General features: G+C 47.7%; 1 protein-coding gene across 2 annotated transcripts; it reads left to right on the top strand.

The window, feature by feature from the left end:
- The first annotated feature begins 6 nt into the window (after positions 1-6).
- On the top strand, positions 7-17,468 carry PPP1R3F (protein phosphatase 1, regulatory subunit 3F). 2 transcript variants are annotated; one of them, XM_011991359.1, is made up of 4 exons: positions 7-311; positions 10,849-10,904; positions 11,432-11,511; positions 15,212-17,468. In XM_011991359.1, exons 1-4 carry the CDS (start codon positions 292-294, stop codon positions 16,466-16,468), a joined length of 1,413 nt encoding a protein of 470 aa, XP_011846749.1. In that variant the 5' UTR covers positions 7-291; the 3' UTR covers positions 16,469-17,468. The 2 variants fall into 2 exon arrangements, with proteins under 2 accessions (XP_011846749.1, XP_011846748.1); XM_011991358.1 differs by having other exon boundaries at positions 11,429-11,511.
- The last annotated feature ends 7,486 nt before the right edge of the window (positions 17,469-24,954 follow it).

The raw sequence follows: 24,954 nt of genomic DNA, 5'->3' as shown, positions 1-24,954 counted from the left end.
TCCTCGCCCGACGACGGCGGCCGCACTGACCGCTTTGCCTTCCAGCTGCCCTTTGCTGAGGGCGCGGGCGATGGGGCGCGCCTCGACTTCGTGGTGCGCTATGAGACCCCCGAGGGCACTTTCTGGGCCAACAACCACGGCCGCAACTACACAGTCCTGCTCCGGATCGCACCCGCTCCCTCACCCGCTGATGCGGAAGGGCTGCCCCAGCAGCAGCAGCTGCAGCAGCTGGAGCCACAGCCCGAGTGCCAGGGTCCCGTGGAGGCTGAGGCCAGGCAGCTGAAGAGCTGCATGAAGCCGGTGAGGCGCAGGTAATGTCAGCCAGCGCCACCTCCGCCAACGCAGGGCTGTGTCTGGGATGGAGGACAAACATTCCGGCCCAGGAACCCCTCAGGCCTGCTCTCCAGAACAGGGAGGAGGGTGCATTGAGTCAGTTAGTCCAAGAGTGATGGAGGTCAAACATGTGCTAGGCACTGTTTTAACTGGGGTTTTATTCATTCATTTATTGAGTTCCACTGTAAAGCCCTGAACAAGACAGACATCTACCCTGCCCTCAAGGATTCATACAGGCTCCTATGGGAGACAGTTTGAAAAAACAAGGGAGGAAGCAGATAGGATAAATAGGGACAAAGCTGCTGAAGGGAGTAAGGGGATAGATTGGGAGGGAATGACTGTATTAGACATGCTGTTAAAGGGAGGGCCTGTGAGGAGGTGAGTCCCGAATGATGATAAAGAAGAGTTATGCAGATACGGTGGGGAGGTAGGGTAGAGTTTGTAGAAGAAGGAACAGGGAGGATTTTTCTGAGGACGTTTCATTTAAACTATCATTTAAACTAAGTCCTGAATGATGAAGAACAGTTATGTGCATATATGGAACAAGGGTGTTTTAGGTAGAGGAAACAGCAAGTGCAAAGGTCCTGGGGTGGAAATGAGGTTGGTGTGAATGATCAGCAGTGTGCTGGGAGTGGAGAGAACTGCAGTGACATAGTAGTGTGGACTGAGGGCTTTGCCAGTGGGGGATAGAGCAGATTCTCTTTCTGACAGAGCAGGAAACCAGGATTCCAGAGGTGGAGAAACTGGTTGAGGCAGTGGTGTCAACCTGGCTCTTCCAGTTCACCCATGTCTGACCTTGAAGCCTGTGCACTCTACTCTTATGCTGTAATCTACTTTGAGTCCTCCTGTGGAGGCGAGGAGCTGAGGCCGTGCTCTCACAAGAAAGCAGTGGCTTTGGCAGAGAGACAGAACCAGATGGGTACTGGACTTGAAGTTTTTGTCCCTTGTTTTTTTGCCACACTACCTGTGATCATTCAGGGACAGGGAGAAATAATGAGTTATACCCCAGGGGGCCCCGGTAGAAGATTTCCCTAGGTTTCTTCTATCAAGCTATGAGTTCTTTAAGGGCAGCAGCTGGGCCTGATTCTTTTTGCGGTCACCCTAAGTCTGGCCCAGGATCACTAGATTCTCCCTAAAATCCATACATTTCCCTGTTCCTGGGAGGACTGGAAATGGAAATGGGAAAATGCTTTTTAGACCTTGTATGTATATGCTCGGTCAGAAGCCCCTGGCTGCAGTGAGACATTTGTGGGCTCTGCTGGTTCTGGTAAGGCCTTAGGCTGTGAGTAGTTCAGAAAGGTCTAACTCCGGGCTGGTGGGCAGATGTTCCTGGGTAACTGAGCAGGCAGGCAAGCACCCACTCACCCACCTGTGAGCCCCACCATAATCTGAGACTTAAATTTAAAGGGGACAGGCAGCATGGTTTTTCTTACAGCATTAAGAGTGTGGATTCTGGCATAGATTTTCTGGGTTCAAATCCTGGCACTGCCACTTACTGGCCTTGTGACCTTGGCCAACACATTTAACTACACCGTTCCTCAGGAATCTTATCTGTAAAGCAGAATTATAGCACCTACTTTACGGGATATGAGTAAAGATGCTCAGAACTGAGTCTGGCTTAAAGTAGTATCATACAGATGTTAGCTGGTGTCAGTATTTAGGGAGCCACACCTACAGTTTCCTGGATTCCTCTCCTAAATTTGACTCCGCCCATCAGCTGTGTGGCCTTGCCTCAGTTTCCTCCTCTGCTAAGGGGAATGACAGTCACTTCGCATGGTTGGATTGGATGCAGCAAACATAGGCAAGGTAACTGAAGCATGGTGGTAGCTGCAAAAGATAACTGGCCAGCATTTACTGATTTGTGTGCTATGAACATCAGATCCATTCTCTCCATGAGGCCTGCTGTGCATGCTGTGTTGTGTAGGTGCTATGATTACCCCCATTTAGTAGAGGGGAGACAGGTAGCTCAGAGAGGTGAGCCAGCTTGCTCAAAGCCTCTCATTTAGTGAGTGACAGGGCCAGGGAAGAAATGCTAGGGATGTATATTTACTTTTTTCTATCTTTTTTTTTTTTTTTTTTTTTTTTAAACTGATCCTCTGGAAAGCCTGGCATGATTCAGGGCAAATTCTGGATTTCACTCTTGGTGTTCCCAGCATGTCATGTTTTCCTTTTACCTTTTTTTGCTTTATTGAGGTATACCTACGTAAAGTATACTGATATTCCGTGTATAGCCCAGCGGATTTGTACATATGTATGCACTTGTGTAACCACCACCCGGATGAAGATACTGGGCAGGTCCAGTGCCCCAGAGCCACCTTCATTTCTATCACTTTCCCAAGCTGTCATCCCCGCCGGCTGTCATGGGAACCCTGTCTGTAAGATGCGACAGTTTGGGTAAAGGAGTTTGGTCATTTTAAAGAGTGTGAAAGACAGAGAACAGAGAAATCAAAACCTTGCAGGGCCAAGGTGGGTGGAGAGGGTGTTTTTCTTTTAACATACATGGGTGGTTTTAAGGAGAAATTGAAGCAGCCTGTTCAGACAATTGTTTTGGTATCTGGCCCCAGGTCTGTGGTTCCTAACATGACTTGTGATATTATTTTAAGTGGGCAGATGGCTTTTTGATAGCTTCTTTATCTTTCGATCTCAGCTCTTGCAAAGGGGAGGTTGGTGCTCATTGCAAGATCAGCGATAAGGGTTTTTTTGTAGGTCGGTGGCTTTCTTGGCGAGTACATTTCAACATATTATTGTTTTAGAACCTGTGTGCTGCCAGTGACTTGCAGCGCTGCTGAAGACTAGCCACCCTTTGCGACCTAGCCGTCTTGGGAAATGGTGGAGGATCTCAGGGTATATCCCTTACCTGTGGGAGCCCTATCATAGAGGGCTTCCTGTTTAGGAAATGTTGGCTGCAGGCCCACTGTGCACTGAGCACAGCCACATCAGGTGAGGGCATGGGAGAAGTCCGTGGTAGCCATCAGGATATAGTTCAGAAACCCAAATGGCTGCTTTCTGTTTTCCCTGGGTTGCTGGACCAGGCATTTGATAACTCTAAAGCTTAGAGATGATTAATCAAGCATTTATTGAGGGCCTACTGTGTGCTGGGCACAGTGCTAGGTTCCAGCAGGGAAAGAGATGCAGAGTGGTCCTAAGATGTCACAGGGCTTGTGGGATGCGGTACAGAGGATTTGTTGTATGAGACCTGACTGAGCCCCTGCTCTTGGCCAGGCACTTCACTGAGTACTGTATTTTCATGCAAGGTCTGGTTTAATTCCGACAACATTCCCTGTGAAGTAGAGGTTTTAAATTTCTCTTTCCTGGATGAGCAAACTGAGGCTCCCAAAGTCCAAAGTCCTAGGGCCGGTGTGGGGAAAAGCCCTCCTGATCTTCCTTGGCACTTGACGCTACCCTTCGGAAGTGTCCTATTCCTCTTAAAAGTAAAGAGCAAGAAAGTCTCACCATGGTCTTCAAGCACCCTCCCGTCCCATCCCCCAATCTGGCCTCCACTGGCTTCTAGTCTTACACCAGTGCTCTTTCTGAGCTCCTGTCACCGTGGTCTTTCTGTTACTCCAAAGGGCCTCGCTCCTTTCTGCTGCAGGGCCTTTGCCCCTGCTGTTTCCTTCACCAGGAACTTTTATTCCGTACCCCTTGCATTCTCCTCCAGTGTTGATCCCTCAGTTCTAAGAGGACTTCCCCAGGGGAGCTGTCTACCCCAGCATCCTTAGGCCCCCGGCTTTTTCGTAGCACTCATCAGCCCAGCAGGTGCTAAGCTTGGTTAGAGAATGTCCCGTGGCAGAGCAGATGAGCATCGCCACCAATAGAGGGTCATCGGCCACCCTGCCTAGCAGTTCTATATTTTTCTGATCCACTCTTGTTTCTCCTCTCAAGTGACTCTTTCAAATGTTCTTTACCTTCAGACTTTCTCTCCTGCTTCAAAAAACAAAGCAGAAGCCATAAGAATGGAACTCCCTATAACTTGCGGCCCCCAAGTCTGCACGCTGATTTCGCTCCCCTGTGTTACAGATGAGGAGGAGTCCCTTCTTGCTCAGGCCACTTCTCCCTCCTGTGCTCTGGGTCCCAGTTTCTGCCACTTGCTCTAGAATCTGACATCATCAGTCACCTTTTCTCTCCTGGCAGGTTTTCTGCTGCCCTCGCTTGATCCTCTATTGACTTTTACCGGTGCCAGCATCCCTTGTGTCTCCGCTGACCCCTCCTTCTCTCCCTTCTGCTTCTGGCCAACACCTCATCACCCTCCCCTTCACTGCCGACCCCTGCAAAGAGTTGCCTGTACTTGCCTTCTGCACTTGCTCACCCCATGTAAGGGTTAGCCCCCAGCATCTGCCAGATTCTGCAGGTGGTTTTTTGGTTTTCCTCTTGAAGTGGTTGACCACTCCTACTTGAAACACTTTGTCTTCCCTTGCCTTGAGACCACACTCTGCTGGTTTTCCTCTTAACTCTCTGGCCCTTCTCTTTCTCCTGGCTTTTCCCTTAGCTTCATGTATCCAAACTTGGCGTCTCCACTTGACTGATGGCCCAAATAATTCCTCAAACTCACCTTGTCGGGGACTGCATTCATCACCTCTCCCACAGGGTTCCCAAGCAGTCTCTCACTCCCCTACCTCCCCACTTGCTCATTTTGCTTTTTCAGCATCCTTAAGCCCTGCCTGACCCTGCAGTTTGGGCCAGGGACCCTTATTCTAGGGCATTCTTTCCTTTTCTAAAGGCACTGACCACAGTTTGTAGTTAGACCTTTATTAGGGGGTTGCTGGATGACTCTCTCTGCCCTGCTAGACTGTAAGCTCCGTGAGGGGTAGGGACATGGTCTGCTTTCATTCAACACTGTATTCCTGCAGGCCTGCCACAGTGCCTGGCACTTAGCAGGTGCTCAATAAATATTTGTTGAAAGAATGAGTTTGAGTATTTTTTTTAATGCCTTCCTCCATACTGAATTGTAAGCTTCCTAGTTGGGTTTGCTCACCATGGTGTCTCCAGGGTCCGTCACCAGGGCTGATGCACAGGAAGGCCCACTGTCTTTCAGTGCACCTATAACTGAAGGGATGGGGATCCAACCTGGTATCCAAGTTGGCAGCCTCAGGGAAACCAGAATAACCGGAGTTGAATGGGACAAGTCAGGGGGCATCTTAGTTGTCTGTAGAGTGAGGAATTAATGTGAACGTGATCCTCTTTTATGCTACAGAAAACTTGGTAGGGCATTATAGTTAAGGACATAGGGCTGAGGCCACGTGCTAAGAAAGTGGCAGAGCTGTGATCCAAGCCTGTGTGGTCCTGCTCTAGTGCGCCAGCTCTTAGCTACTGTACCAGGTTGGGCGATGCATTTTACCAGCAGGGCAACACTGGGCGAGTTGCTTTCCTTTCAGAGCTTCAGTTTCCCTCAATGGAAATTTGGAGGGGGTTACTGTTAAGCGCTTTATAGGTGCTTTTCAAATATTTCTTTGATCTGCTGAACAACTTACTGATGTAGGTATTATCCCCTCTTTAGAGATGAGGTAACTGAGGCACAGGTTAAGTATCTTGCCCCGGGTCACACAACTGATAGGTGGCAGAGCTGGGATTGTTCAAAATTGCAGATCCTAACCCTTAGAGTTGTGAAGTCAATTTACTGGGTTTCAACAAGCATTAAAAAGGAAATAGCATAAGAAATGCCAGTGTTTCATCACATGCAGTAAAGGTAAGTATTGTTTCACTCAAAGAACAACTGTTTTTCAGTTATTTATATGTCTCTTTACACATGTGTGGATGTGCTGGGTTATGATGTAGAATGGATTTCTTACTATGGGTCATGGCCGAAGTCATGGCTGTTGAAGAAGCTCATGGCACGAGAAACTGCTCTCCTCCCTCTACCCCACTGGATAGCCTGCAAGTCCCAGAGTTGAGGCTGACACACTTGTTGGGGAAGGCAAAGCAGTGTCCCACATAACTTGGTGGCTTTCACAGCCACCTTCAAGCCCTGTTCTTTTCAGAAAGCAGATGGCTCAGGGTAACTGCAATTCTGAGTATCGTGCGGCAGGTTTCTGAAGCCACTCGTCCCCCCGGAAAGTCAGCGTTATCTTCAGGTTGACTACATGGGAGCCGGGGTCTGCTGACTTTCCCTTTGGGTTTCAGCACCTGACCCACTTTGGGCTGGCAAAATTCTTTGAAAACATGAATGCTGGGGTTGCTCCAGAGGACTTGGGTGGTGGTGGCAATGGCAGTCTGTGACTGCTCTGAAAGTCTGCTTTGCTTTTCTCCACAGGGCTTGTCAGCCCTCACCTGCTTGCTCACTCTGTGACTGGCGATTCACCTTTCTGTTCTTTCTCGGCTGGCCTAGGCTGGGGCCAACACCATCTCTTTCCAAATCCTCACCCTCTGGTCTCCTCGGGGACTATCAGCTTGGCAGCCATTGTGTTTCCTGATGGCTGGAGGAATTCGTACGCCCAGGAGACTGGTGTGCAGGCCTGAAATGGCCCCTTTTAGGTGACACCAGCTTGACTAGTGCTCACTAGCACCCAAATGATGCATGTCCAGGATTTCCCAGATCTGTGTGCCCTGGCCCTTATGGCTCACTGCCCTTGAGGGGATGCCACGTGGTACTTGTGGGGCTGGTGCCAAAAGAACAGGTTTCCTTCTTGAAAACGAGCAGGCATACTGCAGGTACAGTTTTGTTCTTAATCTTCTCCCTCCCCATTTTTCTAAGAACCCCTCTTCTCTGTTACCAATCAGTGAGTCAGTATACATTTGTACTTGATTTCTCTTACTATCCTCATGTTGATTGAAGTCATAGCTGCCCTTGAGTTTTTACTGTGAAAGACGGTTCAAAGATACTTGTTTCTTTTTAAGCCCACAATATCAAACTCTCTTCAAAGTGGAGCCCTCCTGGGATGTTTGTTACCAGCGTGGTTATGTAGTCAGTGAGTGTAGAGGTGCAGTTCCTTGAGTTTTAGTTTTTGCATTTGTAAAAAGGAAGGGTGTTGTTTTGAAGGATGGATGTGAAGGTTTTCAAATGCCTTGGTATGTCAATGAGAGGGGCCCATGGTGGAGGAGGTGAACAATGCATGCTTGTGCTTTCTGCTTTCATATCTGACTTTGGAGAATGACTTGTTTGCTTCTGCCGATGTTGCGGATCTTGGGATTGGCTCAGTGGCGTGACCTGCTTTTTGGATGTTCTCGCCCTCCTCAGCCATGGAATGGGTGCTCTGGGGGCTGAGGGATTGATTGTGTATTTGTTTTTCTTTCTCTTCTCCTTCCTCCAACTGAATTGTGGAGTCCTTTTCCTGCTGGCTGGCTGCTTCCTGAGTGTTCTCCTTTTTCTCTCTCACATCTATGACTCTGTAGTGGCTTTTAGAAGCCTGTTTGTAATATATGTCCAGACTAGGCCAGATGGAGGAAAAGGCTTGCTTGCTACTGCGCACAGGTGGGAGAGCTGGCTTTCTGTCTGTCTGTGGGCCTTCTTGAAGAGGCTTAGTTTAGAAGATCCTAAGGGGAGGATGTTTTCTGTCGTGAGGGACTATGGCAGCAAAAAGAAGTAAGTCAGTGTAGCCTGGCGGAAATCATGTTGAGACATAAGTCCAAAGACTTGGATTTTAGGACCACGGAGGGGATTGGTGTGGGACCAAGCTGGTTTGCTCTGAATCTCTCTTTCTCATCTGTGATGTGTTGGGGGGTGGCACCTGGGCTCCCAGAGTCACCCACCCTAGACCCTGTAGTATTCTGATTCAAGTACCTCTGGTGGGATTTGTGAGTTCTAGACTCTAGATCCATATATATGGTTAAAGCGTCCTCCCTGAGGGTATTTATAGAAAGCAGTTCTTGCAGCCACTCTGTGTCTAGTGGCCTCCTAGCCACACACGTCCCAGGCCCATGGAGGTAGGGAAACGGGGAATGTGGGCAAAGGCAGGTCTGAAGAAAAGCCTGCATGAAGGAGGAGGGAGGGATCTTGTCTGGTATTGATGCCTCCCTCTGTCTACTTCTAGAAAGGATGGAGATGGGTTGGGTAAGACCCTCTCCCTCATCCAAGAAGCAGCAGCTGACTGGGTAAGAGCCAGAAGGCTTGGGTTGTGATGTGAAGTGTATGACCTTGAGCCATTTACTCAGCCTTTGTTTTATCCTCTGTAAAATGGAGACAATAGTGCTGCCTGCTTCAGAGGATTACAAGTACCTGTCTCATAGGGTGGTTGTGAGGATTGAATTAACACATGTTGCCCAGGCGCCGTGGCTCATGCCTGTAGTCCTAGGACTTTGGGAGGCTGAGATGGGAGGATCGCTTGAGTTCAGGAGTTCAGGACCAGCCTGGTCAACATAGCAAGACCCCATCTCTAAGAAAAAACAAAAAAACAAAAACAAAAACCAAGAAACCCCAAAAACTTATTTAAAAAAATGTGAAACACTTAAAACAGTGTGTAATGCCATAGTAGGTACTATGTAGGGGTCAGATGGTGATACTCTGTTTGTGTGAAGGTAATTGGTTATGGGTTTTCAAAAAGTTTCAACCAGGCCAGGCAGGGTGGCTCATGCCTGTAATCCCAGCACATTGGGAGGCCGAGGAGGGTGGATCACCTGAGGTCAGGAGTTTGAGACCAGCCTGGCCAACATGGTGAAACCCCGTCTCTATTAAAAATATAAAAATTAGCTGGCTGTGATGGTGGGTACCTGTAATCCCAGCTACTTGAGAGGCTGAGGTAGGAGAATCACTTGAACCTGGGAGGCGGAGGTTGCAGTGAGGTGAGATCACGCCATTGCACTCCAGCCTGGTGACAGAACGAGACTCCATCTCAAAAAAAAAAAAAAAAAGTTTCATCCATTGCCAGAAGTATCAAGAACGTCACATTGCCTCTTAGGAAGAAAAAGGTGTAGGCAGTCGCCCCAGCTCCTCTCAGGTCTCTGAACATGTTTTAGTCAATGCTTCCCTCATTTGCCTTAATCTGTAGACACTTGATACTCATTTTCAGAATAAGAACAGTGACTTCTCCATGATGAGATCCCACCCCTGGGAGGACCCACCTGAAATTTACTTGGCCTATGCCACTCAGGGATCTGACTGGCCTGGCGAAGGAGGAAGAAGACCCATAAATATCTACAGTTGATTCAATCCCTGCTGTGTGTCAGGCCCTGATTTCTACCTGTCCGTCCTCATTCCTCTTGACTGCCTTGTGCTTAGTGCACATCCTGACTCCCCGCGGCTCTGTTTTATGTTTTATGAGTGAGGAGGTGAAGTGACCTGCCAGGCTGATATGGGGATGGGAGGGCTAGCATAGGGACCCAGGCCTCTGTGACCTCCCTCCCAGTCTCCATTTGCATTCCTCTGCCTCACAATCTTGTCCGCCTGCCCTTAGAAAAGATTTTTATTTATTTTTTATTTATTTATTTATTTTTGTGAGATGATCTCTCACTCTGTTGTCCAGGCTGGAGTGCAGTGGTGCGATCTCAGTTCACTGCACTCTCCGCCTCTCAGGTTCAAGCGATTCTCCTGCCTCAGCCTCCCAAGTAGTTGGAATTACAGGTGCCCACCACCACGCCCAGCTAATTTTTATATTTTTAGTAGAGACGGAGTTTCACCATGTTGGTCAGGCTGGTCTTGAACTCCTGACCTCAGGTGGCCCACCTGCCTCGGCCTCTCAAAGTGCTGGGATTACAGATTTGAGCCACTGCGCCTGGCCTTTTTTGTTTGTTTGATTTTTGAGACTGAGTTTCACTCTTGTCCCCCAGGCTGGAGTGCAATGGCGCGATCTTGGCTCGCTGAAACCTCCGCCTCCCAGATTCAAACGATTCTCCTGCCTTGGCCTCCCAAGTAGTTGGGACTATGGGTGTGCACCGCCATGCGTGGCTAATTTTTTGTATTTTTGGTAGAGACAGGGTTTCATCATGTTGGCCAGGCTGGTCTTGAACTCCTTGAACTCCTAACCTCAAGTGATCTGCCTGCCTTGGCCTCCCAAAGTGCTGGAATTACAGGTGTAAGCCACCACGCCCAGCCAAAAAGATGGGTTCTTCTATCTTTTCTCTTTCCACAGCCAGGAATATATCCTAAAGAAATGATACAAGTGTCGATAAAACTATGCCCAATGCTGTTTGCTGGTTTGCTTTGCGACCTCTAAATGAAAGAACCTAGCTGCTCAGTAGGAAGGGGATGGTATGATATGAGTATTAAGCAGCCATTTGAAATGTTTGCAAAAGTATATAATGATGTTTCTTACTGTTAAATGGACAAAGCTAGCTGTGACATTATATCTGTAGAATCTAAATGATTTCATAGAATATCTGGAAGGAAATTTTCCAGAATGGTAACAGTAGTTGTCTCTGGCTGATGTGCGATTGTTTTTCTTGCTTCTTTAGACTTTTCTGTATTTTGTGAATTTTCTATAAGGAGGCTGTAGGACTTTTAGGATGAGGGGAGAACCAAAGGCAGCAGAAGAGAAAACAGCAGCTGTCAGGTGAAGGTGGGCTAGCACAGAGGCTCAGAAGGTGCCAGTGGGTGGCAGAAGTGACCTCTCAGGGTATTAGATCCATGTACTCTCTTCTGCCCCGCAGGCCTGCTGAGGAGGAACTGAAGACGAAGAACATGGATGATAACACCCCTGCCGTGGGTAAGCAATTGGCCAGCTTCGGAAGTTTTAGCTTGTATTTACCATGTCTTTCTTCCTACTGTTTTTCTTTCTATAAAAATGAAAAAGGCTGGGCTCAGTGGCTCATGCCTGTAATCGCAGCACTTTGGGAGGCTGAGGCAGGAGGATTGCTTGAGGCCAGGAGTTCAAGAGGAGCCTGGGCAACATAGTGAGACCTCATCTCTTAAAAAAAAAAGAAAAAACAAGACGGGCATGCTGGAATGCACCCGTAGTCCCTGCTACTGGGGAGGCTGAGGTGGGAGGATCATTTGAGCCCAGGAGGTTGACGCTGCAGTGAGTCATGATTGTGCCACTGCACCCCAACCTTGGTGACACAGCGAGACCCTATCTCAAAAAAAAAAATGAAGGGGCACCCTCTGCTTTAGATTGTCACAGAAAACTTCAGAGGCAAAACTGCCAGTTGGCTAGGATGGCAGATTTTCTTAACAAAACCATACCTACTTATATGCCTGTCTTGCCCAATGCTGCCTTTCTCTTCCCTCTAGCAGAACATCCTGATGTCCAGGAGTCAGTGGGTCCACTGGTGGCCCCCACCCCTCTCCGTCCGTGGCCCCAGATGACACTTCAGGTAAGTGGGTCCTTGCAGCCTTGGAGTGGACAGCCCAATAGGAGGCTCACAGTGTAACTATTGCTGGGCTGGGTGGTGGGGCCCACTAGTTCTGGGTCCTCTCTGGGTTAGAGGGAGGGCACAAAACTCAGAACCCGATGGGGGAGGGGGAGAATGCAGTTACTCACCTGGGCTTGTAGAAATGTCATTTGTTAATTTAGCAAAAATTTATGGAGTGCTTGCTCTGTGCCAAGCACTGTTACAGACGTGAAAAATGCTCTTCGAGGGGGCTTATGTGTTAGTAGGGTGAGACATGATAAAATAATAGAATGTATGGTACTTTAGGTGATGATGAGTGATAAGGAAAAATATAAAGGAATAGGGAGTGGGTGAGAGACTGTGTGTGTGTGTTGTTGGGTCGGGGGGTTGCAACTTTAGATTGGGTGGCCTGGGAAGGCTTTAGTGATTAGTGAGATCTGAGCGAAGATCTGAGGAAGGTGAGAGAGTGAGCCACGTGGATAACTAAGGGAAGAACATCCCAGGTGAGTGTGAAGTTCCTGAGGTGAAGCCATGACTAACGTGTGTGAGGGACAGTGTAGAAGCCAGTGCAGCGGGGGCAGAATGAGGGAGGGGGAGAGTGGTGCGGGGTGAGGGCAGAGAGGTGGCTGAGGACAGATTGGGTGGCACCTCACAGGCCATGGTGAGGACTTTGGCTTTTACTCTGAGTGAGGGGGAGCTGCAAGAGCATTGTGGACGGAGGAGGGACGTGATCTGATTTAGGATTTAACAGCCTCCCTCTGGCTGCTGCTTGGAAAATAGACTGTCAGAGCGAGGGTGGAAACTGGCGACCTGTGAAGGGGAGGCCACTGCAGTGGTCCAGGCGAGTATGATGGTAGGTAGGGGAGGTAGAGACATTTTGGAGGGGTGTGTGTGTGTGTGTGTGTGTGTGTGTGAACTTTTTAATTACAAAAAGTTTCAAACATATATAAAAGTAAAATAGTATAACGAACCTACATATACCATCCCTCAGCTTCAGTAAATATCAACACATGTCCATTCTTATTTTATCTATACCCCGTCTCCTCCCTCCCATTCCCTCTGGAATTATTTTGGAAAACATCCAGACATCATCCCATCCATAAATACTTCTTTTTGTATCTCAGAAAATTAAGAACTCTTTTTCTTTCTTTCTTTTTTTTTTTGAGACAGAGTCTTACTCTGTCACCTAGGCTGGAGTGCAGTGGCGTGATCTCGGCTTACTGCAACCTCTGCCTTCTGGGTTCAAGCGAGCACATCCGGCTAATTTTTGTATTTTTAGTAGAGACAGGATCCATTGCCTTGACCTCCCAAAGTGCTGGGATTACAGGTGTGAGCCATCACGCCTGGCCAGAAAATTAAGAATTCTTAACCCCATAATACTATCATCACACCTCAGAAAATAGACGGTAATTCCTTAGTATCATCAAGTATTTGGTCAGTGTTCAAGTTTCCTTCTCTCATAAGTGTTTTAGGATCCAAACAAGGTTGACATGTTGCACTTGATTGATGTGTCTCTTTAGGTTTTAAAAATCTCCCCCACTTTGTTTCTTTGCAATTTGTTGGTTGAAGAAACTTTGCTTGTCCTGTAGAATTTTCCAGTCTGGGTCTGGCTGATTACATCCAGGTGGAAATACGTTTCTTACTCCATTTTTATTAATTTATTAATTCTATTAATGTAATCTTATTAAATTTAATTTATCAAATTAATTGTATTAAATGAATGTATTTAATCTTTTATTATTAAATTAACTAGAATTAACTCTATTTAATTCTACTATTCCCACTTCCTTTATTAGCTAGAATTCTTCTTTAAAGAAAAACTGTCCCACACCAGCTATTTGGCTACTTTGAGATATAGTTTGTGCAGAAAAAGCAGTGTAAATATTTAATTTTTTCCATTTTATTTACCAGTTTTCAGAGAAGTACTACTCCAAAGGTGACCAATAAAAGGATTTTTGGTTTTGTGTCATTATGAACTCATGAATTCTAAACATATTTGATGAGTTTTAATCCATTGCACTTATTTGTGTGTTTTTTTGATGCTTAAAATGAACTACCCCTGGCTAGTAGGAGCTTATTGAGATGGGCTCCTCTGTCTTTTTGACACGTCCTCATCATTCTGTGAGCCTTTCTCACATCTTCCATGACAATATGTGCTAGGCTCATCCTGTACTCTCCCTGCCCCAAGCCTGGAAACAGCCATTTATTTCTTGCTTTTCTTTTCTTTTCTTTCTTTTCTTTTTCTTTATTTTCTTGCCTTTCTTTCCTTTCCTTTCTCTCTCTCTTTCTTTCTTTTACTTTCTTTTTCTTTCTTTTCTTTCTCTTTCTTTCTTTTTCTTTCTTTCTTTCTTTTTTTTTTTTTTTTGAGTCAGAGTTTTTCTCTGTTTCCCAGGCTGGAGTGCAGTGGCACAATCTCAGCTCACTGCAACCTCTGCCTTCTGGGTTCAAGTGATTCTCCTGTCTCAGCCTCTTGAGTAGCTGGGATTACAGGCACATGCCACCACACCCGGCTGAATTTTGTATTTTTAGTAGAGACAGGGTTTCACCACGTTGGTCAGGCTGGTCTCGAACTCCTTACCTTCCTGGTGATCCACCCGCCTTGGCCTCCCAAAGTGCTAGGATTACAGGCGTGAGCTACCGCACCTGGCCAGAAGCAGCTATTTCTTTAAGGAGCACTGGTTCCTTTCAGTGGAGAGTGGCATTCAAAGGCCAAGATTTGGGGGCTCAGCATTCTTGCTGCTACTAGATTGGTCATTGTTTCTAGGCCTTTTCAAAAGATGGAGCTAGGAAATAATTTTTTTTAAAAGAGAAGATGATACATCATGGGTTCATATGGACATCCCGACTGTGTTTTGGGAATTTTTTTTTGCATTTTAATTTTTAAAAATGTATAAATTTTTAATTTTTGAGGGGACATAGTGTATATGTTTATGGAGGTGTTTGGATACAGGTATGCAATGTGTAATAATCACATCATGGAGAAGGAGGTATGCATCTCCTCAAGCATTTATCCTTTGTGTTACAAACAATCCACTTACACTCTTTTTTTTTTTTTTTTTTTGAGACAGAGTCTCTCTCTGTTGCCCGGGCTGGAGTGCAGTGGCACAGTCTTGGCTCACTGCAACCTCTGCCTTCTGGGTTCAAGTGATTTTCCTGCCTCAGCCTCTTGAGTAGCTGGGATTACAGGTGCGCAACACCATGCCCAGCTAAATTTTTATATTTTTGGTAGAGAGGAGGTTTCACCATATTGGCCAGGCTGGTCTCGAACTCCTAGCTTCATGTGATCTGCTCCCCTTGGCTTCCTAAAGTGCTTGGATTACAGATGAGAGCCACTGTGCCTGGCTACTTATACTTTTAGTTATTTTAACTGGCTCTGTTTTGAAGGTAAGCCAGCAGTGTTTAGTGATTATCATTCACCAAATATTCACACCCACCAAATTCCTCAGCTTTATAATCTGCAAGAAGCCCCATTTTACTGCATCTAATTGTATTATTTTACCATAGATGACAGTCTTTGGAGTCTAGACAGTGACAGAGGGTGCTTTAAGGTGTTTTTATATAGAAACCCCTGTGGGGCTGGCTGTGGGCTGTCACACTTCTTACTGTCTCTGCTTGTTCCATCCCCTCCTCTGCTTCATTCCCTTGCTTTTTCTCTGCCCCCTCGCCCCGGCCATGGCTCCAGGTTTCTGATGTTCCGATGACTGGCAACCCCGCAGAAGAAGGTGACGTCCCCAGAAGCAGTCCTCCTGTGGCTTTTACAGAAGTCCTCCAGGCACCGGCCATCAGGATTCCCCCCTCCTCCCCTCTCTGTGGCCTGGGTGGCTCCCCCAGAGACCAGGCCTCAGGGCCCGATGCGAGCGAGGGGGCCACCGGGCCTTTCCTGGAGCCCAGCCAGCAGCAGGCAGAGGCCACATGGGGAGTATCGAGTGAGAATGGAGGGGGGCTGGAGGCCATGAGTGGGTCAGAGGAGCTGCTCGGTGAGGACACCATTGACCAGGAGCTGGAGCAGCTCTACCTGTCTCATCTGAGCCGCCTACGGGCTGCTGTGGCTGCGGGTGGGGCAGGGGGTGGTGGAGAGGGTTCCACAGATGGAGGGATATCCCCCAGCCATCCCTTGGGCATACTGACGGACCGTGACCTGATCTTGAAGTGGCCTGGCCCTGAGCGGGCCCTAAACAGCGCCCTGGCTGAGGAGATCACACTGCACTATGCCCGGCTGGGGCGTGGCGTGGAGCTCATCAAGGACACCGAAGACCCTGATGATGAGGGGGAGGGTGAAGAGGGGCTCTCTGTCATACCCTCCAGCCCAGAAGGGGACAGCCCCAAGGAATCGCCTCCGGAAATCCTCTCCGGGGCCCGTTCTGTGGTAGCCACTATGGGAGATGTGTGGCTCCCATGGGCAGAGGGCTCAGGATGTGACGGCCCTGTGGTTCTGGGTACAGAGGGTCAGTTCACTGGGGATCCTGAGAAAGGGATGGGCAAGGACACTAGCTCTTTGCACATGAATAGGGTGATAGCTGGGGTGACCGAGTACCTGGGGGAGGCCGGGACAGAAGCCCAGATAGAGGTCACCAGTGAGTGGGCAGGCAGCTTTGATCCCATATCTGGCAAGGAGCCAGCCTCTCCTGTCCTTCTGCAGGGGCAAAATCCCACCCTCCTCAGTCCTTTGGGGGCCGAAGTCTGTCTCTCTAGCATAGCCAGGCCTCATGTGAGCTCCCAGGATGAAAAGGATTCAGGCCCAAGCCTTGAACCCCCAAAGAGGTCTCCCAACCTAGCAGCCCCTGCAGAATGTGTGTGTGCACTGCCTCCTCAGCTCCGGGGGCCCTTGACCCAGACTCTGGGGGTCCTGGCTGGGCTAGTGGTGGTCCCTGTGGCTCTGAACAGTGGTGTGTCCCTCCTGGTGCTTGCGCTGTGCCTCTCTCTGGCTTGGTTCTCGTAGGCTCTGCTTGTGGGATCAGCAGAGGCTTGAGATGGGATACATGGCCTGTGCAGTGAGGGGACCTGGGTCCTTTGCTTCTGAGAATGCTCTACTGAAAGAGAGGCCTTCCCATCCCCAAGCTCTCCAGTTAACACAGGGCTCCCTGTGGTGACCCCAGTGGAGACGAGGGGATGGGTAGATGGTGTGAGTGAGGGGAACTTTTAGAGTGGAACTGGGCATGTCCTCCCCCTACCCCCTGAGCCTGTATTTATTTTTGTATAATTCTCTGGACGAGGGAGAGTGGTCGTGAGCTGGTCTTGGGGCACAATTACCCAGAGATATATTTATTAACAGCCAACCTGTGCAACATGCTGGAGCTTTATTTTTAATTTATATAGAGTACCTATTATTATATGCCACAATAGAGCTCTATGAGAAACAGTGTCTTGTGGTGTAGTGTTCTCCTGTTTGGGCATGAGTGTGCAGGGTGGTCACTTTCTGTGGGAGGATCACAGTGGGGAGTTGGGGGTGGGACGTGGTCGCCTGCTGCTGCTTCAACATGTCTGTCCTTGAAGATCTGTGTCTCCTCACCTCGTGGTCCTAATCCATATGGTTCTTTGTCTTTTCCACATTCTGCCTGTGGGACCCTACAGGTGTGTATTTGGATGGTGGTGGTGGGAGCCAGGGAGGAAGAGTGGCGGCCACATGAGGGTTTGGTGTCAGTCACATGGTTGCAGTGGTACCTGTGGTCTCCTGTGGATGTGGGAACATCAGTTGTGAATCAGCCACAAGGTTTTGAGGTTACTGAAAAAACAGCCTTTGACACCAGCAGGGAGACCCCTTAGCCCCTGAGATAAGGAAGGCCTCAGAAACGAAAGAGGAGTTAACGTACTGTAGTACTTTGTAGCACAGTTGTTGTCCACAGACATCACATTTCTGCTAAAAACAGGAAGCCCAGAAGGTTTGAAAGAAAGATATATATTTATTGCATGCAAATAAAAAACTGCTCAACAAAATAAAACACCACATATTTATTTACTTCCCTTTACAGCAAAACTTATTGAAAGAAATATTTATACAAGCTTTCTTCAGTTCTTCTATGATGCCTTTCTGAAATAGCCCCAGTCAGATCTTTTTTGCCCAACCATTTCGGCAAAACTGCTGAAGATACATTGTTATAGCCACGGTTAAGTCTCAGACGTCATCTTATTTGGGATATTGGTAGCATTTGACATAGTTGATCATCTCTACCTTGCAACCCTTTCTTCACTTGGTTTCCCAAGACACCACACTCTCCTCATTTCCCTTCTTCATTGGCCACTGTGCAAAGCTGTCAGTTCTCTTGAAACTGCTTTGTGGGTTCAATGCAAATCCAACCACAATTCCAATAGAATTTTGCCTGTGTGCAGATCATGACACATTAATTCTTAAATTTATGTAGAAGTGCCAAGACTAGCCAGGACACATACTTATTGTGGTGGTATATTCAGATGGCACGATATTTTTACAAGAGTAGACAAGTAGACCAATAGAAGACTATTGATCTCAGAAACAGTGGAGACACACTCATGTGTAGACACAGAACTGGTGACCAAGCAGGTGTCTTAGATCAGTGGGGGAATGATTGGATTTTGAATAAATACAACAATTGGTTACCTGCATTGAAAAATATGAACTTGGATCCCTACTTTACAACACAAATAAAAATAATTCTAGGTGGGCTTAAAGCCTAAATGTGAAGGGCAAAACCAAAGTGCTTTAAGAATACAATAAGGCAGGGCCAGGCCCGGTGGCTCACTCTTGTAATCCCAGCACTTTGGGAGGTCGAGGTGGGCGGATCAGGAGTTTGAGACCAGCCTGGCCAACATGGTGAAACCTCGTCTCTATTAAAAATACAAAAATTAGCTGGGCATCCACCTGTAGTCCCAGCTGCTTGGGAGGCTGAGATGAGACAATCGCTTGAACTCAGGAGGCAGAGGTTGCAGTGAGCTGAGATGGCACCACTGTGCTGCAGCCTGGGCAACAGATCGAGACTCCATCTCAAAAAAAAAAAAATACAATAAGGCAAAATACCTTCGTATACTCATGGTAGCAAAATTTTCCATCATGACACAGAAACATTAACCATAAACGAAAATTATGAAACATTCAGTGACTTTAAAATTAGGAATGTCCTTTGACCAAAAGACACCACAAAGAGAGTGAAAACATTATGTAGTAGGTTGCTATGAATAAAAGCAAAACAAAACAAAAAAAGTGAAAACACAAGTGACAAATTGGGAGGAGATAATGGAATCATATATAACTGATGAAGGGCTCAAACCTGGAATACATTAAGAAAAACTAGGTGTGCCAATAAGCATCTAAATAAATTGTGGTATATTCACAGAATGGAATATTGTATAATGAGAATAGAAGATCCATAACTGCACAAAAGCATACAGATGAATCACAAAAAGCCAAACAAAAGCTTCCACACTGATCCATTTATGCGAAGTTCTCAAGCAGGCAGAACTCATGAATTACCACCTAAGTGGTGACATTGTAAAGAAAAGCGAGGGGCTGATTACCAGAGTCAGGATAGTGTTCACCTCTGGCAGAGGGAGGGATGTGGCTGAGAAGGAGCCCGGAGGATTTCTGGGATGTCAATAATGGTTCACTGCTTGACCTGGAAGACTGTTCATGGATGTGCAATTTATTCATCGTCATTAAAACAGATTTATGGACCGGGTGTGGTGGCTCACACCTGTCATCCCAGCACATTGGGAGGCCGAGGCAGGCAGATCACTTGAGGTCAGGAGTTCAAGACCAGCCTGGCCAACGTGGGGAAACCCTGTCTCTACTAAAAATATAAAAATTAGCCGGGCGTGGTGGTGGGCGCCTATAATCCCAGCTACTTGGGAGGCTGAGGCAGGAGAATCACTTGAACCCAGGAGGTGAAGGTTGCAGTGGGCCGAGATCACACCACTGCACTCCAGTCTGGGCAACAGAGCAAGACTCTTGTCTCAAAAAAAACAACAACCCCCTCGCCCCATACATTTAGGTTTTATACACTTACGCACAGACCTCAAAAGTGAAGCAGAGTGCAGTGGGAAGTGGGAGTAGCGTGAGTGTCTGAGACTCCTGCGCACAGGCTTGCAGAGACTTCAGCCTCCTGGTGTGAACCACACAGTGTAGGCGGCCTCCTTCCTGCAGAACCATCCCTGGGCTCCGGGTCTTGCCTTCTGTTCGTGGAGATCGCCTGGTGGGGAATCCTCTATCGTGTGCCCCTGACACCAGCCATAGAGCGGGGCCTCTCGGGATGGATAGGACCTGCCCATTTTGTCCTCAGATGTTGGGGTCCATCTCCCCTCAGGCCTCATTCACACCCACAATAGCCCAGGACATATGGACTTTGGGGCCTGGTGGGCCTCATAAAGGCCTGGAACCCCAAGCCCTGGTGGTGTGACCTTGGGCAAGTCACCTGCCCTCCACCAGCCTTGGTTCCCCATTCATAAAGGGGGCTGATGCCTGCCAAGCAGGGTAGGTGCAGGCTTTGGGGAAAACGTGTGTACTGCCCTCCTCCTGAGCCCACGTTAGACAGGTCTTGTAGTCAAGGCAGGGTAGGAGGGTGGACAGGAGCAGGGGCTGGAGCGACACAGGTTGGGACTAAATTGCCCTGGGTCACACGGTGGGCAAGTGACTTCAGCCCTCTGTGCCTCCCTTTGCTCATCTGTCATCAGGGTAATAACTTTCCCTCCTCACAGGGTTAAATGAGGGAGAGGTGAGATGAGTCTTCAGTCACCGGGCGGCGCCAGGCACAGGGCAAGACTGAGTACACGCCCATTGTCATCCCCGCTGGCTGGAGCTCTTGCAATCACTGTTATGCCCCCACCCTGCCCTCTCCCATTAATCTGTTAATGTGGTGAATTACATTGATAAGTTTGTACATCTGTCTTTTAAAATTGAGATGCAGTCTCGTTCTGTCACCCAGGCTGGAGTGCAGTGGCACAATCACGGCTCACTGCAGCCTCAACCTCTGGGTTCAAGTGATCCTCTGACCTCAGCCTCCCGAGTAGCTGGGACTACAGGCACACGCCACCATGCCCAGCTACTTTTTGTATTTTTAGTAGAGACAGGGTTTTGCCATGTTGCCCAGGCTGGTCTCGAACTCCTGAGCTCAAGCCATCCACCTGCCTCAGCCTCCCAAAGTTTTGGGATTACAGGCATGAGCCACTGCGTCTAGCCTACTTTTCTTTCTCTCCCTCTCTCTTTCTTTCTCTTTCTCTCTTTCTTTCTTTCTTTCTTTCTTTCTTTCTTTCTTTCTTTCTTTCTTTCTTTCTTTCTTTCTTTCTTTCTTCTTTTCCTTTTCCTTTTCTTTCCTTGTCTCTTTTCTCTTTTCTTTCTTTTGTTTTGTTTTGTTTCCTTTTCTTTTCTTTTCTTAACGGAGTCTCGCTCTTTCTCCCAGGCTGGAGTGAAGTGGCGCATTCTCAGCTCACTGTACCCTCGGCCCCCTGGGTTCAAGAGATTCTCCTGCCTCATCCTTCCGAGTAGCTGGGATTACAGGCATGCGCCACCATGCTCTGCTAATTTTTGTGTTTTTAGTAGAGACGGGGTTTCGCCATGTTGGCCAGGCTAGTCTCGAACTCCTGACCTCAGGTGATCCATCTGCTTCAGCCTCCCAAAGTGCTAGGATTACAAGCATGAGCCACTGCGCCTGGCCCTACTTTTCTTTCTAAAAATTTTAGTGGCCAGTCACTGGATAAACTCTACTTCTATCACCCATTTACAGGTGAGGGCCTTCCATGTTCTTATCGGCCCTGAGCTCAGCCCTTTGCCGAGGACTTCTTGGTCTGCCTCTCCCTGCTCCTTGTGACTAGGGCCAGCATCTTAGTTTCACAGTGGCCCCATCTCTCTGTCCTCAGCCCTCAGTCCTGCTGTCACCCACCTGCATCCTACAACCCCTCTGCTTCCCCTCCTCAGTGTTTTTTGTCCAGGGTGAGACCAAGTCCAAACCTGAGCTTCCTGCTAAGTCAAAGTGACTTTTTCCTTTCAGTCAGGGAAACCTGACTGAAGCCTCTGGTCCCACAGTGAGGTCTTGGTGTCTCCAGGAACAGCGCAGCCATGGACGGCCACCCTACAGCGATACCTGTCTTTGTCAGCAGGGGGCATCTTATCTCCAAGATAGGGAAAGCCTCAGAGAAGACAGTCTTAAACATTCACTGCTTTGACAAACCTGACAAAAGCAAGAAATGGGGAAAGGATTCCCTATTTAATAAATGGTGCTGGGAAAATTGGCTAGCCATAAGTAGAAAGCTGAAACTGGATCCTTTCCTTACTCCTTATACGAAAATTAATTCAAGATGCATTAGAGACTTAAATGTTAGACCTAAAACCATAAAAACCCTAGAAGAAAACCTAGGTAATACCATTCAGGACATAGGTATGGGCAAGGACTTCATGTCTAAAACACCAAAAGCAATGACAACAAAAGCCAAAATTGACAAATGGGATCTAATTAAACTAAAGAGCTTCTGCACAGCAAAAGAAACTACCATCAGAGTGAACAGGCAACCTACAGAATGGGAGAAAATTTTTGCAATCTACTCATCTGACAAAGGGCTAATATCCAGAACCTATAAAGAACTCAATCAAATTTACAAGAAAAAAACAACCCCATCAAAAAGTGGGCAAAGGACATGAACAGGCACTTCTCAAAAGAAGACATTCATACAGCCAACAGGCACATGAAAAAATGCTCATCATCACTGGCCATCAGAGAAATGCAAATCAAAACCACAATGAGATACCATCTCACACCAGTTAGAATGGCAATCATTAAAAAATTCAGGAAACAACAGGTGCTGGAGAGGATGTGGAGAAATAGGAACACTTTTACGCTGTTGGTGGGACTGTAAACTAGTTCAACCATTGTGGAAAACAGTGTGGCGATTCCTCAAGGATCTAGAACTAGAAATGCCATTTGACCCAGCCATCCCATTACTGGGGATATACCCAAAGGATTGTAAGTCATGCTGCTATAAAGACACATGCACACGTATGCTTATTGTGGCACTATTCACAATAGCAAAGACTTGGATCAACCCAAATGTCCATCAGTGACAGACTGGATTAAGAAAATGTGGCACATATACACCTTGGAATACTATGCAACCATAAAAAAGGATGAGTTCGTGTCCTTTGTAGGGACATGGATGCAGCTGGAAACCATCTTTCTCAGCAAACTATCGCAAGAACAGAAAACCAAATACCGCATGTTCTCACTCATAGATGGGAATTGAACAGTGAGATCACTTGGACACAGGAAGGGGATCATCACACACCGGGTCCTATTGTGGGGAGGGAGTGGGAGAGGGATAGCATTAGGAGATATACCTAATGTAAATGAAGAGTTAATGGGTGCAGCACACCAACATGGCACATGTATACATATGTAACAAACCTGCACGTTGTGCACATGTACCCTAGAACTTAAAGTATAATAAAACAAAACAAAACAAAACAAACAAACAAAAAAAAACATTCACTGCTTGTAGGGTCACAGGCCTCAGGGTACCTGAGCTGCATGCTGGGTGTCCCTCAGAGCCTCCATCTATGCATGTGGACAAGTGGGGGCAGCCGGGGGCCTGGCTTTTACTGTTGTTCAGGGTCTTCTACAGATGGCTCTCCTCCTCCTCTTCCTCTTTCCTTCTATCAGGAACTCATTTCCATCACTAAAGAGAGGTTCTCATATTTTTAATCCTCTTTATCTCACTTAAAGGGTCCATTATAGGATTTTTCCACAAGATGCACTGGCTCTGAGGCCTGTGCCTGGGGCAGGTCAGGCTATATAGGTTGGCCAGGTTGGCCAGGTTTGCTGAGGGTACCAGCCTGGATCCTGAAGACACTGGAGACAGCCCCGACAGAGCCTGGGGCTCAGGAAAAGGCCACCAACCCGCCAGCCCGATCCTCAGCTCCACCTCCACCCAGTCCTCTCCCAGGGCCTGAATGCCGGGTCTAGAAGCTCCAGGCCTGGTGGTCTGGGGGAGACACGGGCCAGGAGGATCCCTCGAAAGAGGAGGCAGGAGACAATCTCTGTACGGCTTGAGGGGGTGCACAGCTGTGGGGTGAGGCACGGCCCACCCAGCACAGGCTTACTGACCTGCTGTGCAGCTGCAGGCCCAGCTGCTGCCCTCAGTCACCTCACCTGTGCAATGGGCATCATTACACCCCCGACATGCAGGAGATGCTCGTGAATGGAGGGGAGCCGAGGCACTGAGAAAGCAGATTTGGCCCAAAAGGAGGAGGAGCAGGTCAGGGTTGGTGGGAAAGGACGGATGCGGCCACCTAAGGCATGGCCAGGGGCTGCCTTCCTCAAAGTGCTCAGGACAGTCAGGCGGGGGAAGTTCTGAGTCTATGAGCAGAACCGTGGGCTGGGGACCAGGCGAGGTTGTCTCTGTAGTGTTCTGGGGTGGCCAGCCACTGTGCCACTGTTCCTTCCTGTTTGTCCTCATCTCTGCCCATGGGGAGCCCAAAGATGCTCCAAGAGCTCACAGTGAGCTCACTGTGAGTTACTGCGACCCACATGCAGTCATTAGAGCCGTGCATCATCATCACAACAGCCACCAGGTTAGCACTTGGGTAATTTATCCAAATAATGACTCACCTGTTCTGACGTGATTTGCACGATATGCCCCCATTTATTATTATCCTCCTATTGGATGTTTAGGTAGTGTTCGATTTACTTTTTTACCACTATAAACTATCTGTGGTGAGCATTTTTCCCATACACGTAAACTTGGGAGAGACACAGGAAAGTTTATATAGTAAAACTATTTGTAATAGCAAAATACTGGGAAAAAACCAATTATACATCATCAGGAACCGCGTAAGTAAATTGTGCTATATTGACATCATGGAATACTACACAGCTATGAGATGGAGTGAACTGAGGTACACAAAGACAAATGTTAAGTGAAAGAAGCCAGATACAAAAGAGGAGATGATATATGCTTTTCATATATGGCTTAAAACCAAACAAAACTAGTATTTAGGCATACATACACCTGTGTTAAAACAGTTTTACAGAAAACAAGGATTCTGGCCAGGCACGGTGACTCATGTCTGAAATCCCAGCACTTTGGGAGGTCGAGGTGGGAGGATCACTTGAGTCCAGGAGTTTGAGACCAGCCTGAGCAACATGGCGAACCCCATCTCTACAAAAAATACAAAAATTAGCTGGGCATGGTGGCATGTGCCCATAGTCCCAGCTACTCGGAGATGGAGGAGGGAGGATTGCTTGAGCCTGGGAGGCAGAGGTTGCAGTGAGCCAAGATCAGGCTACTGCACTCCAGCCTGGGTTAAAGTATGAGACCTTGTCTCAAAACAACAACAACAACAACAACAATAACGACAACAACAACAAGCAACCAAACAAGCAAAACCCCACACAAGGATTTTCAACTGCTTGATTGATACAATTTAAAAAATTTAGGCCAGGCGTGGTGGCTCACGCCTGTAATCCCAGC

Source organism: Mandrillus leucophaeus, unplaced genomic scaffold (genome assembly GCF_000951045.1).
Source record: "Mandrillus leucophaeus isolate KB7577 unplaced genomic scaffold, Mleu.le_1.0 Scaffold395, whole genome shotgun sequence".
In the NCBI taxonomy this organism is placed as follows: domain Eukaryota; kingdom Metazoa; phylum Chordata; class Mammalia; order Primates; family Cercopithecidae; genus Mandrillus; species Mandrillus leucophaeus.
The sequence above is the reverse complement of the archived record's forward strand: the minus strand, read 5'-3'. Positions and strand labels throughout refer to the sequence as shown.

What these genes read in the sequence shown, in the direction of transcription:
- PPP1R3F (XM_011991358.1), top strand. Translation starts at nt 292, where the DNA reads ATGAAGCCGGTGAGGCGCAG. An exon ending in ATGAAGCCGGTGAGGCGCAG is followed by an intron (nt 312 to 10,848) that starts GTAATGTCAGCC and finishes TCTGCCCCGCAG; the next exon opens with GCCTGCTGAGGAGGAACTGA. An exon ending in GGCCCCAGATGACACTTCAG is followed by an intron (nt 11,512 to 15,211) that starts GTAAGTGGGTCC and finishes CCATGGCTCCAG; the next exon opens with GTTTCTGATGTTCCGATGAC.